The following is a 14,934-nucleotide window of genomic DNA, read 5'->3' as shown; positions in this document are numbered from 1 at the left end:
TGAATCTCGACGCTGCTTCCACATTCATCAGATCCATGTCGCAGTTTGCGGCATGCCACCCTTGAAATGCATAAAGCATGAGGGCTGTCGGGGTCAAGACTGAGGATCACTGCATTACATTAAACATCACGATTTTGTTGAAGTCCTGGCTGTATCTGAAGGAGGGGTTCACAACGAACTGAAACAAGTGCATCCTGGTTGCTCCCTTTAGGGGTCACAACAGTGCACCATGCGATTGGGCAATTTTTATATCGGATATCTTTCCTGATGTAGTTGGACCTGTTGTGGGCTGAGGGCTTTGGTCAGGGAGACACAGTTGTGACCTCTAGGCTTCTACTGCTGCCTTCACAACTCAACTCAAAAAATAGAGACTTATTTCTTAGCATGCAGCTAGCAGGTTAACCTGGTAACTTGTATAACACTAATTTGAAAAAATAATAAATGTTGCTCTCTGATGCTCGTTCTCTATGTGCTTTATTTAAAAGTCTGGATTTGCATAAATGAATCTTGTGTGGTTTATCTGAGGAGTTGTGTACTTCATGTATGCTTCAGGATGTGTTCACCACGTTGCTAACAGCTCAATAATTGAACTTTTCCTTCAGCCCGAGGACCGCGGCGGGTTGCCAATCAAATCCCAGATGAAATCCTCCAAGACCCCGAGTTACAGGAGGCAATCAAAGCCTTGCCGGCAAATTACAACTTTGAGATCCACAAGACAGTTTGGAGAGTGAGACAAGCAAAAGCCAGAAGAGGTGAGTGCTATTCTTTCCTAATACACTTCATTTATTTTGCACAAGATGATAGGCTCAGACACAGCTGCTGCAGTTGCCGTGGGAGGGTTGCCAGATTTCTAATGACAGGAGAGCAGGTGCAGAAGGCAATTTTACAGCCAAGGTGAGTCGCAGTTTGGGTCGACGTCGCTCAAGAAAACTGGAGCTTTAACACGACACAGACACCGAGTAAAAACTGATCCAGCCATAATGTTGCCATGCTCGCAGTCAGCCTAAATATGGAGATGTTCAGTCTCGGATGCACAGAAATCCGAACTGTCTGTGCTGTGAGGGTTTTTAATGGCACCGCTGGCTGCTGGGTTAACTTGCATCAGCTGAATTGGATCAGAGGCTGGATGAAGTTACTCTGAGGTAAAGGATCTGCATCTGTCTTTCACACAGCCTGTATTTACACAAGGGGAATGCTTCCAATTTACAATCAAATCAAGTAACAGGAACGGCAGCCATTGCGCTGCACCACCCGAACCTTTATCATCTCGATTCACATATAATAATTTCAAGCCTATTAATGTCAGCATCCGATACAACTCAGCTGAAAGTCTATGAAACAGTGGAGTCCAGCTGTACGGCTCTGTGTGGCTGCATTAACAATTGCTTTCAAAGTTTGAGGAGCATTAAGGCCCTGTTTACACGACAACGAATTCGAGTGTATCCGCAAAACTTTCTTCACTTTTGGGGGGTCCGTTTACACGACACCAGTTTGCGGATGCACTGTATCTACAAAGTTTTTAATCCGGCTCCCAAGGTGGAAAGATTCTTTCACAGCGCAAATCCCTCCTGCAGAGACTGATGGAGGCTACAGAGCCTGTTACTGCGCATACATATCTCTCCACCTCCCTCCTGCTCATTCAGTTGTAAACACACATGGCATCCGCGTAGTGGTACGACTCGCGGTCCATATTCTAGTTTTATCGTCCAGATCAGTAGTTTAATAGTTGAGACTCTCCCCTGATAGCATCAGATGTGTCATCAGTCCATGCCGATGTCGGGTGCTCTCCATTTTCTTCACGTTTATAGTGTATTGTTCTCTGCACACGCTTCTGTGTAGTTTCATTACAAAATCAAGCAACAGCGCCCTCCAGTGGCCCGGCATACTACCTACATCGTTGTCTCTGTGTCCGCTGCTGCAGTGGAAACGCACTCCTTTTATTTAACGGATTAGGTGTTGTCACATTAAACGTTGTCGTGTAAACAGGGCCTAAGTTTAATGTGAAGAAAACAGTTTGCAAAAAGCTTTCACTCACGATGCCATCCGTGTGTGCATCTGCCCTTTGACCCACTTGTACTGACTGTTATACAGTTGTTAACCTGCACCATTCACACAGGTTCATCCACTGTTACAATAAATCACAAAGTAGACCCATTTTTCAAAAGGGCACTGAGGTCATCACAGTGTCTGTCTCTCCCAAAAAAATCTATCTTCTGAAGGCGAACAAAGTGCACCAGAGCAAACTCACCTCATATTCAGATAGAACAGTGTGGTACAGGAGATTTAGTCAAATGTGCACATGAAAAATAATAAATCCTATTTCAACCACATGCATCATGATGGGTTATTACATCTTCTGTCATTTGAAACAATATCAGGATGTCAATCCGTCTTTTATACCCCATTCAACCACTTTAAAGTAGTGTGGGCTACACTTTATAACCCACAACAATTCAACATTTATGTCAAAAACCTGCACAGGGACAACATGCATCTTTCATGAAGAAGTGTTACAAAAATGATGTGTGCCCAGTAATGTAAAATATTGTTACTGAAATGTATTGGTGTGCATGCATCTGAACTGAAGTTACCTGTGAAGGGAATATTGGTGATGTAGGGCACTGTGTAAAGAAAGAAGCGCTACTATTCCATCGTACGATAGCAAAAAAAAGAAACAAATTAAAAAATTATGGTTTCAAATTAACTTTGCACCCATGTAGAATAATCCCAATCTAAAAGCTCCTTTTCTATGAGCCATAACGATAAATCCACAGTAAACATTAACACATACTACGAGAAAACAGCCACTTCTGCTGCGTTGCCAGATCTTACTCACTATTTAAAGCCCAATCACTATGTAAAACCCACCCACCGCAATAAAAACCTGCCCAAATTTCAACCTCTGTAGAAACTAACGTTAAAAACATAAAACTATTACACGTGAAATAAAGAACATGTCATGAGCACAGAAAAAAAGGACAAACAGGCTTCCCAAGAAGCCCAATTGGGCAGAAACCCGCCCAATCTGGCAACACTTATCTTCTCCCTGAGATGGGCCTGGAGTAGGTGTGGCCAGACACAGGCACAGAAACAGCCTGTTCTCAGTAGAGCTCACCAGAGGGGCTTTTAGATTGGAGGAAATTCAGGACCAAGGCTGGATTTTGGGAAATACACTTTGGATACGATGTTGTTGGACCTCTTGACACCTTTGTCAAATATTGAAAAAAAATTTTAATTTTGGACCTTTATGTATTTTTATCATTCTGCTTCTCTTACATATATCAATGGGCTGATAACATTAGAATTGACAAACATAGTTAATTCGGAAAACCTTATACTGCATTTTTCGCTGGTGTTGTTACCTGCTGTTCAGCATGGACACTAAGAAGTCAAGATGTTCTTCACCAGCACTTCTTTACCAGTATGTTTTTCCTGTCATTTGTGAAGGCGATGTTTGTTGGCCTTCCTTGATCTTTAGTAGGGTGTCCGTTCCCCCGAGGAGTTGTACTTGTGTGTTATTGACAGATTTGGAGGGCTGTGCTCACACCACATTGGCCAAACTTTTGCTCAACATTTGTGAGCAGTTCTTTTTAAAAATGAATAGGCATTTCCAACACTCTCTCTCAGAATCATTTTGAGAGCAGCTCAACTTGAGAGCAGAATAATATACCAGTCTGACAGACTGTGCAAATGTCACATCTCGCAGTTTTTGTTCATTAGTTTTATTTTAGGATGGAGGCCATTTAAACAAAGGTTTGCTATAAAGCCAGTCCAGTCAAACAGAATAATAAGATCTAAGAAAATATCTAAATTAAGCACCAATTTCTACATGGGGAGTGTGGACAATAAATTAAAAATCCAGCACTAGATTTTGAGTCAGATATTTCAGTGTTCTTTTCACCTAATACCCCGTGTGCTTCACTTCCTGCTCTCATGCTTCACTGCTTGTATATTTTGACTTTTCCTGATGTTTGCTTTCTCCTGTGAGACTGGTCAGAGGGTAATGTTTCAATGACAGCCTCTGGGCCAAGGGCAAAAAAACAAAAAGCCACTCTTTTCTCATACAAGCGTCAGAATATGTCGTATTTCCGGTCCCTTTCCGCCTTGGGTGGAATATGCAGATGGCATTCCAAGAGGATTGAATCATTTTATTTTTTTAGTCGTCCCTGTGGAGAGCATGCGGTTTACTGCAACCTGCTGGCTTTGCCTTTTTGTTAGTTGTGCGCCACTTTTTGTTTTCTTTTTAATCAGCGCTCGTCCTCTCCGTCTCTCCCTCTTCTCTGAACTCGAGTGCATAACTCACCTTATCACCCCGTCTGTCTCCGTTCCTCTTTGTGCCCATCTGTTTCTTTGCCAGCCTTTGAACTTCTCCTGAGTCTCGTACAGTTCTTTTGAAAGTGAGCGCTCAGTAGCATACAGTGGAATTTTATTTATTCTCTGCCCAGCATCTCTTCTCTGATTTTATAAATAGTCAAAGCTTATTTGTTGCTTTGCCTGAATTTGTCATCTCAATCTAATTCTGTGTTGTTTTGATATCATCTGTTGAGCATTTCCCATGCCGTATTATCCAGCAATTTCTGTTGTTGGCTACCTGCTGTCCTGGTTACATCACATGTTTTGTTAAAATAAAAACCAAAGAACACAAAATGAAATTAGGGGATAATTTGCTGAGTCAAGTCTAACATTTTAGTCTGAAGAAAAAAACTAAACTGTACCATTAAATGTCCTTTCTTGTTTCTGGGTTTTTTGAGAGGAGATGGAAGCAAAGTGTTTCACTTTTTAAAGGGCACAAATTGAAATACTTGACCCTCGGGTTTACAGAATATCTTTTAAAGTTACATTAGTTAAAATGCTACATTAGTTTATTAATATTTCATTTAAAATAAGCAGTTTTGAAAACCATCGAATTTATGACAGGTCACCATTGTGGGATTGGGAGCGTGACCTTTGACCTCCAGCCGTCCACTGCTCCCATATATAAGATGGATTAAATGCAGAGAAATAAGTTCCCCAAGAGGGATCAATAAAACATACAAAACTTAAAAAAGAAATTGCAGTCCAACAATTTAATTTATCATTTGCAAAAAATAACCCAAGGATGACTCACTAGACTTATTATTTCTCGATGATCGTAGTGTACCTGATCAAATATTATGTGATGCAAATTTTCTCTGAATTTCAAAGCAAGAGAAACTTAAATCAATGCTGAGGGGAAAAGCACTGGGCTGCTTGTGTGATTGTGGGAAATTTAAAGCAGAACTGCTACGATTCTTAAGTGTGTGCGTGTCAGTCACATGAAGATCGGTCAGTTGGAGGAAGATGCTCTATCATCTGAAACAACAAAAAATTATATATTTTCTAATACCAGCAACAAAACCACTGAGATAAACCAACCATGCATACAGAAGCACTTTAATATTATGAAACTACAGTAATGTCTGTTTAAGGCAACTAATGTGTCACAGACTCTGTGAATAATGTGTCACTAAGATGCAATTCGTTTTGCATCTTAAAGCATTTTGCTTCTAACTATAGCAAAAACTATAGCTTTACCTGTTTGTTTGTTTTACTGCCTCACCACACTCAATTGGAGATAAACAAGTAAAGACTAAGCTTTCATTTATTTATTTTTATTCCAACCATAAGAGCTGACGGTAAGTGGAGGAAGATGCACTGTGGACAAGTCGCCACTGAATCAACAATTTAGAGACATCAATGTGACTGCATGCATTTTTTTTCAGTACCTGGAGAATACCCGTGACATGTAGAAAGAACATGCAAACTTGACACAAAAAGCCCCCGACAACCAAACCTGGATTCGAGCTGGGGACTTTTCTTATGAGGCAAGACTACTGTATATCACTGTGCAGCCCTGACTCTGAGATTTTAGGTTTTGTTTTTAGACTCTTCATTTTGAATATTCAGACATGTTTTACTAGTTTCATTAAGCGATTCTTTCTTTTACGATGCAAGCATTAACTTGATTACCTAATACATTTGGAAATGTACATTTTCCCTGAATTGCTCATTCTTGGATGTTTTCCTTAAAAAAAGAAAACGAAAATTGATTTACTGCTTTGCATCTTGACAATCAAAATATAACAAGTTATATTGCATGTCATGTTGATATTTTGGAGAAATGGAAATCCTGTAGTAAGAGCTTGTGCAAAAAAGCTTTTCATGCTAATAGAATAACGGAATAGTACAATACAGACTCATTACAGTTATTATGAAAAACACTAATACACAAAAACATCTAACCATTCACTTATCATAAAAAATAAAATTCCAAGCTTGTCATTCTGCTCTAGGAGAGTCATTTAAAAACGTTCATGTACCAGACACTACTGGGTGTACTTTGATTCATTATCGTAATAGCACTTGAGACAAAGGATCTGTTTATAAAAATTCATGTTTTTCTTCCTTAATTTTTTACATCTACCTTAAAGTGTGATAAATCAAATTCATTAAACAGTGAATGAAAAGTGGCACTAATTAATGTTTGAGCCCTCCCATGTCGGAGTTGTCTACACAAACCACTGAGCTGCTCCTGTATGTATATCTATGTGTTCTTTGAAGATTTGAAGGATGTGTCGACATTCAACCCATCATGTGTATGTGCTGAATCAGCTGTTCGGTTACTGCTGTGTGTCTTTAGGTTGCAATGTTTTGGCTTAAGAGTAGTTAAATTTGAAGTTAAAGCACAGTTCATTTGAGTTCGGTCTTCCAACAGTTGTTCGACTTTGTACATGTCATTTTAATCCTATTTTAGAGAAACTTTAGAGACGAGCGATAACAAAGATGGAGCCAAAAAAACGCAGCACGGCCTTGAGTCTCTTGAGGGACCTTGAGTCTGAGAATGCCATCCTCTGGGGTAATGTAGTACTTCCTAGGGAGTTGTTCTGTTTTTCAAGGTCTTCTCTCAACTAAAGCAGAGATAATCAAAAGATTAGCACAGTTGACACTTTTCCTTAGATGTTACCTTGAGCTTCAAGACAATAAGCACCATATGGAGCATTTAGTTTTTTTTACCTTTTAGCGTCTGCAGCTTGTTCCATGGTAAAGTTACTTTCATGTTAAGGAGAGGTGTGGGAAAATACAAGAAAAGTTCACATCTAAAGAGCTCTCGTAAGGCCTTCAGTATAAAACAAAAAGCTGCAGATGCCTGAGAATCGGGTAGGGAATCTCAAAAGAAATGATTTGAAATGAATCCTTCCACTCAGAGGAATCATTTACAAGTGGTGAGAATTCCAAACAATTGCTGATTTATACAAGAGTTCCCCATTGTTATTATTCAGTTTCTTGCCCCATACCCCAAAAACGGTTTGTATCTCACCCCCAATCCATCTCTCTGTCTATCCTATCCTTTCCTCTCCTCTATCCCCTCACCCCAACTGGTCAGCAGAAAGCCACCAATTCTGAGTCTGGTTTCTGCAAAGGTTTCTTCCTGTTAGAGGGAGTTTTTCCTTTCCACAGTCGCAAATAAATCTGCTTACTCTTGTGGATTTGTTAGTTTTTTCTCTGTTAAAAGCACCTAGAAATGACTGTGTTGTATTTGTTGCTATATAAATAAAGTTGAATTGAATTGAATTCAACATCTCAGTAAACAGTGCTGGACTAAAATGTCTGATGCTAATTTGGTCTTAAAACACATCCAGAGATTTATTATCACTGCTTCTGGGACTGTTGGTGTCAAAGTCCCTGCTTGTACAGTCAGAGAGGGATACCAGAAAAATTATAAAACAACATCAAGGGAACGTATAAGCGGGGGGGAAAAGGACATTTTTGAAAAGTGGTGTTCTGAAAGAAGTGGATGTGAGATTGTAAGTTTGCAGGTTCAGAACACACTGCTGACAGACCACACGTGAGCAATGAAGTATTTGTAATAAACACACATTATTTGCATTTTTGTAAGATACACTGAGAAAAATATGAAGGAATCGATCTGCCTGTAATCAATGTTCTTACTATGAATTCTACATCAAATCAATGAATCTTTGAAGGTAATGCTAAGCCATAGATCTGAGAGTTAATGGTGAGAAGCAGACCTTTCAACTGTATAAAGATCCAAAGCACAGGTAATGGGGGGATTATTGGGTACCCGAGTCCCAAAGGCCACATTTGAATACCATTAAAAAATTTTGGGAGATTTTTGAAACAGGCATGCCATGCAAGAAAAGTCTCTGAGATTGCGCAACTAAGAGAGTTTTGCTTGTAAGAGTAGACGGGGAATGTTTCAGATTTTAAAATTTTCAGAAAAGAAAAGTTAATATTGTCAATAATTAGGGATGTCTCGATCACACTTTTTGGCCCCTGATACCGATCTGATTTTTCAGAATTGAGTATCGGCCGTTACTTTCCCAAACCGATACTTACATTGCTATTGCGAATATACCCAATAGTCTATTTTTAGAGCAACTAAGATGTCTGAAGCTAAAAGCACTATTGGCAGAAGCTTTGTTTAGCTAGAAATTATTGTAAAACTCACTTATTGAATCAAAATTCTTCTCAGAATGACTTAAGAACTTATTTAAACTTTATTCAGTCATAACAACAAAAATACCTCAATTACACTCTGCAGTCTTGTATCTCTTATTTATGTTAACTTAAACAACTTCACCTGGATTTTGTGGCAAATAAAACTTTTTTTAAAATGAAATCCAGTGAATCAGTTTGACTAACATAGAAACTATAATGAAAAATACCTCCAGACTGCTGACATTTTATCCACTCAATGGCTTTAGGCTGCGAACATCAGTTTACGGCAGGTCGCAAACGGGGCTCGCTTTTATGGCAGCTGACGTGAAAATTAATTAATTAATTTATTTTTTAGATCGGCGGGGTGATCGGCTGGATTTGCCGATTCCCGATCACGCACAAATCACCAATATCGGCCCCGATCCGATATCTACCGATCTGATCGGGACATCCCTATCAATAATGTTAGTTTTAGTCATAAGGCTGCTGAAAAATATCATCTTTACGCATATTTAAAGGGGTTATATTATGTAAAATCCACGTTCTAAAGGTTTTCCAACAGTAATAATCATCTCCATACCTGGAATGATGCCCCAGATATGAAGTTAGTCCTATCTTTCTTTGGCTTGTTTAAATTTTTTAAAAGTGTCTTGCTCCAACCAGCCAATCAGAATCAAACACTATATAGTGTCATCGGGGGTTTAGCCAATCCCAATCAAGGTAGGCCATCCCTTTGACCCTCCAACAATTAGGCAGCTTTGCTCTGGCACATGGCACCACGAGAGGAAGTACTTCCTCCTCTTCCCAAGATGGGCGTGTGTGGGCGGAGCCAGTCCAGCTCACACAGACACAGCAGATTCTGAATGCAGCTCCTATGATCCAATAATCAAATGAAGGAAAAGCAATAAACTTTGAATACAAGGTTTTTGGACCAACAAGACCATGTGAAAGTGCGAAACTTTGATCGTTCACTCTGCTGTACAAAAGTAAATTTGTATTTGAATCACTCTCTTAGTTCTCCTCCGGTCTGTATTAACATAAAGCCACTTGCTGCTGTCTATGAATCTGTGCACCCATTAGTCATACAACAGTCAAATGATTGACAGTTCAGGTGTAAACTAAAGTTTTCTTCATGGCATGTTTAGAAGATTGAGCAACGGTGGGTTACATCAAGTGATGCGAATTCATAAGAAGCCAAATGTTTATATATATTTTTCATTGGGGGATTTCCGTATGAATACATCGACTTAAGTTAATCCATTCAAAACATTCCGTGTGGTCTGTTTGTTTGCGCAGAGATGCACTTTCAAAGGCAGAAGCAGCCTCCTGTGCTTCTGTGCAAATTCAAACATGCATTTCCCCAGCCAGGGCTGCCTCCAGCTTCTGACTCACGTTTCACTGGGAGCCGCAGATAGAGAAAGCTTTTTGCTTCTGTCAGTCGAGGCAGAGGTGTGCCGTGAAACCTTTCTCTGTTAATAAACTTGCCCTTTTCTAGGTAATGACCTGTCTCTCACTGTCTGCATGAGCGCTCGGTGATCCTTTAACCTTTCATCAATAAGAAGTGCTCTCGCTCCTCCTCTCAGCACTGCTCCATCTTTCACTCCATCTCATGGCCGTCCTCCGTCAGCCTTCTTGGCCTTTTGCCCATCCCAGCCTTTTATTGTTTAATGCTGTCGGGCACTGAAGTCTTCAAATTGTTTCAGGCCTAGTCATGTGAAAACGTTTGTGTGGTGAACTCTGTGTCTTCCAAGTCCTCATGTGTCCGCAGAGACATTGATGGATTTATTGAAGTAAGGTGTGACAGACTTTGACTGAGAGAAAATGTCATGGTTGATTGGAGCAAAGCCGTTGTCCCCAGGTAGACGCTCACTGGGAGGGAGAACACTTTGGACCAAAAAGCTAGCGCTTTGCATGTTTGTGGATTTAAAGGCTATGAACAGTTATAAAAAGAAAAAAAAGGCTTCATTGTAAATGGGTAAACCACTAAATGATGGGGACGAAACCAACACAAAAAAAACAATTGTGACCTCTCCTTGTGTAATGCAACTTTCCATGATTCATAAAATCTCAAATTAAAGTTTCAATCTTACAACCAATTTTCAACATCACAAATCTTTACGTCAATGCATATTCTCAATTGTCCAGTTTGGAGGCATCTCAAAGCAAATTGAATCGGCCAACTGGACTTAGAAAATGAAGTGATGACAGGCTTCAGGGTCAAGGGAACATCATGAACCAATGAAGCCACTTGGATCAGGGTCAAAATGCCTTCCAAAGATATATGAGCAAGTTCAGGTGGCCTGATTCAATTTGCTTTAAGATCTTTATGTTTCGATCCTGCTTTCATCTATCTTCAATTGGAGTCCCTGGGGGTGAGACTAATATGTGAAGAAATGCAGGGCACACCCTGGAAAGGTCACCCGGCGACAGCAGGGCGACCACACAGAGACATAATAACAGCTGAAAACGTAATTATTCCATCCGCCAGTTCAGAGTCACAGTTCAACCTTAAAATCATGTCTTTGGATTGTGGAAAGAAGCAAGTGTTTCCAAATAGTACCCACAAAGGTTGAGCAAAAGCATGCAAACTCAACACCTTTGGCAGATTTGAACCATTTGGCTACGATGCAACATCACCAACCAACCACTACCCTGTCATTCGTCCACTGATCCATTCTTCTTTTATGTAATGCTTTAATGTGTTTCTTTGTAAAACACTGTGAATTGCTTTTGTGTATGAATGGTGCTCTATAAATAAATTTGCCTTTATATTACTACCACAGAAGAAGATGACAGGTTGGGAGTCCATCACAAAGCTACCACAGAGAGAGACAATCACATTGGCATTTCACATCAAAACATGGATTTGTTTGCATCTAAAAGCTAAGCATTTATTTGTACTGTAAAGCACAAACAACTGTTCTGAAAATTGCTTTATAAGTAAAGTTATTATTATTATTATAAAAAGTTATTATCATTATTGTTCTTGTAATACAAGTTGTTCTTTTTAATCACCAATCACCATGTCATAATTGCTATCCCGTGCATGTTTCTTCTGTTTGATTGCCAGATGCTTTTCCTGGAAGAGCAAATTAAGTTGTTTTTCAAACAGACTCAGCGGCACGCTAATCTTAAACCCACAAAGTGGATGCAGCATCAGTGTGAACAAGTTCACTCTGCATGGGGAGCAGGCTCAGACAGCCTGGAAGTACCTTCCTGGGTGAGCGGCAGCTTTGTGAAGAGGTGGACGCAGCTCAATAACTTCAAAGATGATTCTGACCTGGCAAGACACAGAGGCAAGGGAGCTTTTGTTGGTTTCTTCAGGGGACTGTGAGAGACACAATATTACCAGGCTGATGAGAGAACGAGGCTCTGATTGGATGCAGATATTCATCACAATGTCACCATCTTGTACACAAGAGGGAAGGTGGAAAGCAATGTTTCCCTTCACTTGATTTGAGCTCGGTTCAGTTCAGTGTGAAACTTCACCAAACCGCTAGTGCTGTACAAACTCAAACCCACTTACAAGATTTCCTTTTGTATGTTCTAGAATTGATCAAATAGATCAGTTATCCAGCAAATTGTTATTGGCAGCAAGGGAAATGTGAGTAATGCCAGTTGTATTATGAAAGTGGTGGCTGTCTTTTTGAGTTGTGGAGTGAACATTATAAGAATAGAAGAAAGTTCAACTTGTACATGTGGCTCTGGGGATATTAATATGGTAATTTTTCCACACATGTCTGGCAAGGAAACTAATACAATTATCAATGAACCTGTCTTGAGTAGAAAAAATGGTTGAGTTTTTATTAAACATTTTTAATGGGGGAAAAAAGCCATATTGGAAAAAAAATCAAAAAGGGATCCGCTATCCCAGTGCACAATATTTACTTGTTCTACTAATCTATGTCACACGGGGCTATTCCTTCACATCCTGCATGCTCTGATTCCTCCTCTATTCCTTAGAGAGTTCATCTTGACACCATCAATATCTTAGTCTTTGGTACAAAGATGTCATTATGTTTATTTCATGGCGAGCTGGCAGGGTTAACGTATACTGAAATATTCCTGGCTTCTAGATATAGTAAGTCACAAAGAATGTTGGATAAAAAAAAATGCACAAGATTCATATTATTGGAAATCTCTACGGGACATTTATTGCGTTCATCTGTTTTCCTCTTTGTTTGTCTCAGGGTTGTGGTGGACTGGAGCTTCCCAGCTGGTTGTCATTTCCTTCAAATTCTCCTGTCTCTCTGTCCTTCACAATCTTTCATGCAATGTTGATCCACGTGTTCACATCTGGCGCAAGTCATTGTTCTCAGAATAAATATGCATAAAGCAAAAAGGTTAATTTCACTGATTGTAGGCAGAGTGCACTGATGATGACTGGCACTCTCCATGTTTGCTTATTTAATTAGAAAAAAAATCTTTCAATGCACTGGGTTTGTGAAATGAGGCACAGACCTCATCCTGAATCCTGATCCATGTTTTTCTTTTTTTCCCCCATTGGTTCATCTCTGGAAGTGGTGTTGCATTTTAGTAAATTGGTGGGTCTCCTGTCGTCAGCGTATCAGCAGCCCCAGTGCAGCCGAACTGGTCGCTTGATTTCAGTTCCACCAATTTGTCCACATTAAAATTGAGCTTTTGAGTGGGAAAGGGAGCTGAAACAGTGAAACTATGGCATGCAATTGCAGGCCAGCAGCTGTAGAAGCAGATCTGTGGTGATTGGTTTGGACTACATTTCCAACCGCCTGTCACCTGCTAAAATAAACCAGCAGCAGAACTGTGGAAGAGGGAAAAATTGCCCTGAAATGTCACTGTTGCTGTCAGGGGAGCTCTCTGAACCAGTGGCAGAAGCTATGTATAGCTGTGCTGTCGAGGATTTATTAAATAACATGTTGCCACCACTTTTAACATACGCTTGCAACTTATTTTTGTTTGCCTTTTTCCCCTCTCCCTCCCCAGTCGCTCTGCAGCTTCCAGAAGGCCTGCAGATGTTCGCCTGTGTCATTGCAGACATTATTGAGAGGTATGGTGCAGCTTTTATAAAATCACATGCAAATGAAGATTTGTTTGTCATTTGTATCGCTTGTTTTAATTCCATTAGACAGCAGACATTTATGGTAAATTGAATTAAGCATCACAATATGCAACAGTTCACCTGACCAGTGGCCTTTCACAGCAGGAGATTCATTTAAGTTTAAACACACCAGCCCTCGGTAAGCCTAACATAGATATGGAAAAAAAAAGTTTGCAGATGAGTTCAATTCCATTCAACTTTATTTATGTAGCACCAAACACAACACAGTCATTTCAAGGCACTTTTACAGAAAAAAACCCCATCACTTCCACATGAGCAAGCTTAAACAACAATGGAAAGGAAAAACTTCTCTTTTAACAGGAAGTAACCTTTACAGGACCAGGCTCAGAAGTAGAGACTTTCTGCTATATATCATCATTTGCTTTTGTGTTGTTGGCTTAATTCAATGATTGATATGTAGGTTAAAACTGTCAAACATGGCAAAAAGTCACGCCTGAACAACTACAAACAATTCTTAGTGCTTCTATATTTAAATTTATTTTCCATTTCATGAGTGGATTATATGAATCAATCTTAATTTAAAAAGCACATTTCAGACAATAAAATGTTACTCAAAGTGATGCACAGATAATTGCTATAAACATTACTAGGATAAAGACTTGCAAACATCCATATTTGCAGATGGATGGTATTAGTGCACATTCATACTTACATGCAAAACAGATGTATACGCACAAATGTACAGTGTAGTACATATTTAATGGGTAGATTAATAAATGCCTGAAGCCATTGAATTAAATAAGCTATTAAATGGTGGGTAAAATGGTGAACTTATATCAGATAACAGCTAAAAGCCAGTCAAAAAAAGGCAGGGCATATAAACATTTCTAAACCAAACATAGTGTATATGCACAGCACTAATATATAAATTTGCAGCTCTAAAAAAACTAATTGAAAAGTTAATTGTGGTATTAGTTATTTCTATACTCATAGAGTTTTAAGCATTTTTTCTTCTCATTTCACTTAATATTTAGAGTATTTGGGTAAAAAAAACAAGAACAAAAAAACATCAGATCACTTATTCTATTGTTGTGAGATGCTGTATTTTACATGGCTTACAAGCCAAAATAGCTTAGGATATTTTGAATTAAGTACGATAACAGTAAAATGTATTTCTTTACATATCAATCTAATCATGGGAAAATTAATCTTTCAATTCATATTAAAATTGTTGATGTTGCCCCTGAATGTTGAAACACTATGAAAGCTGTTGTCTTTATTTTAAAGGTTCCACATGTTTAATGGCTGCAGACACATTAAATGAGAGGGGAGAGGGATAGAAACTGACCCATTTCGTCATGAAGGTTGCAGGTGTCGAAGTCGAGCCGGCAGTGAACAAAGTTTAACCAGGAAAGCCA

The 14,934-nt window shown here is 39.3% G+C and overlaps 1 protein-coding gene across 1 annotated transcript in view; it reads left to right on the top strand.

The window, feature by feature from the left end:
• Positions 1-14,934, top strand: part of dph1 (diphthamide biosynthesis 1) — an 85,530-nt gene that overhangs the window by 5,880 nt on the left and 64,716 nt on the right. The window contains exons 2-3 of the mRNA XM_080459422.1: positions 603-752; positions 13,441-13,504. Coding sequence (XP_080315548.1) covers positions 603-752; positions 13,441-13,504 — 214 coding nt within the window. The remainder of the gene's footprint in view (positions 1-602; positions 753-13,440; positions 13,505-14,934) is intronic.

This window comes from Lipophrys pholis (assembly GCF_963383615.2).
Source record: "Lipophrys pholis genome assembly, chromosome: 3".
Lineage (NCBI taxonomy): Eukaryota > Metazoa > Chordata > Actinopteri > Blenniiformes > Blenniidae > Lipophrys > Lipophrys pholis.
The sequence above is the reverse complement of the archived record's forward strand: the minus strand, read 5'-3'. Positions and strand labels throughout refer to the sequence as shown.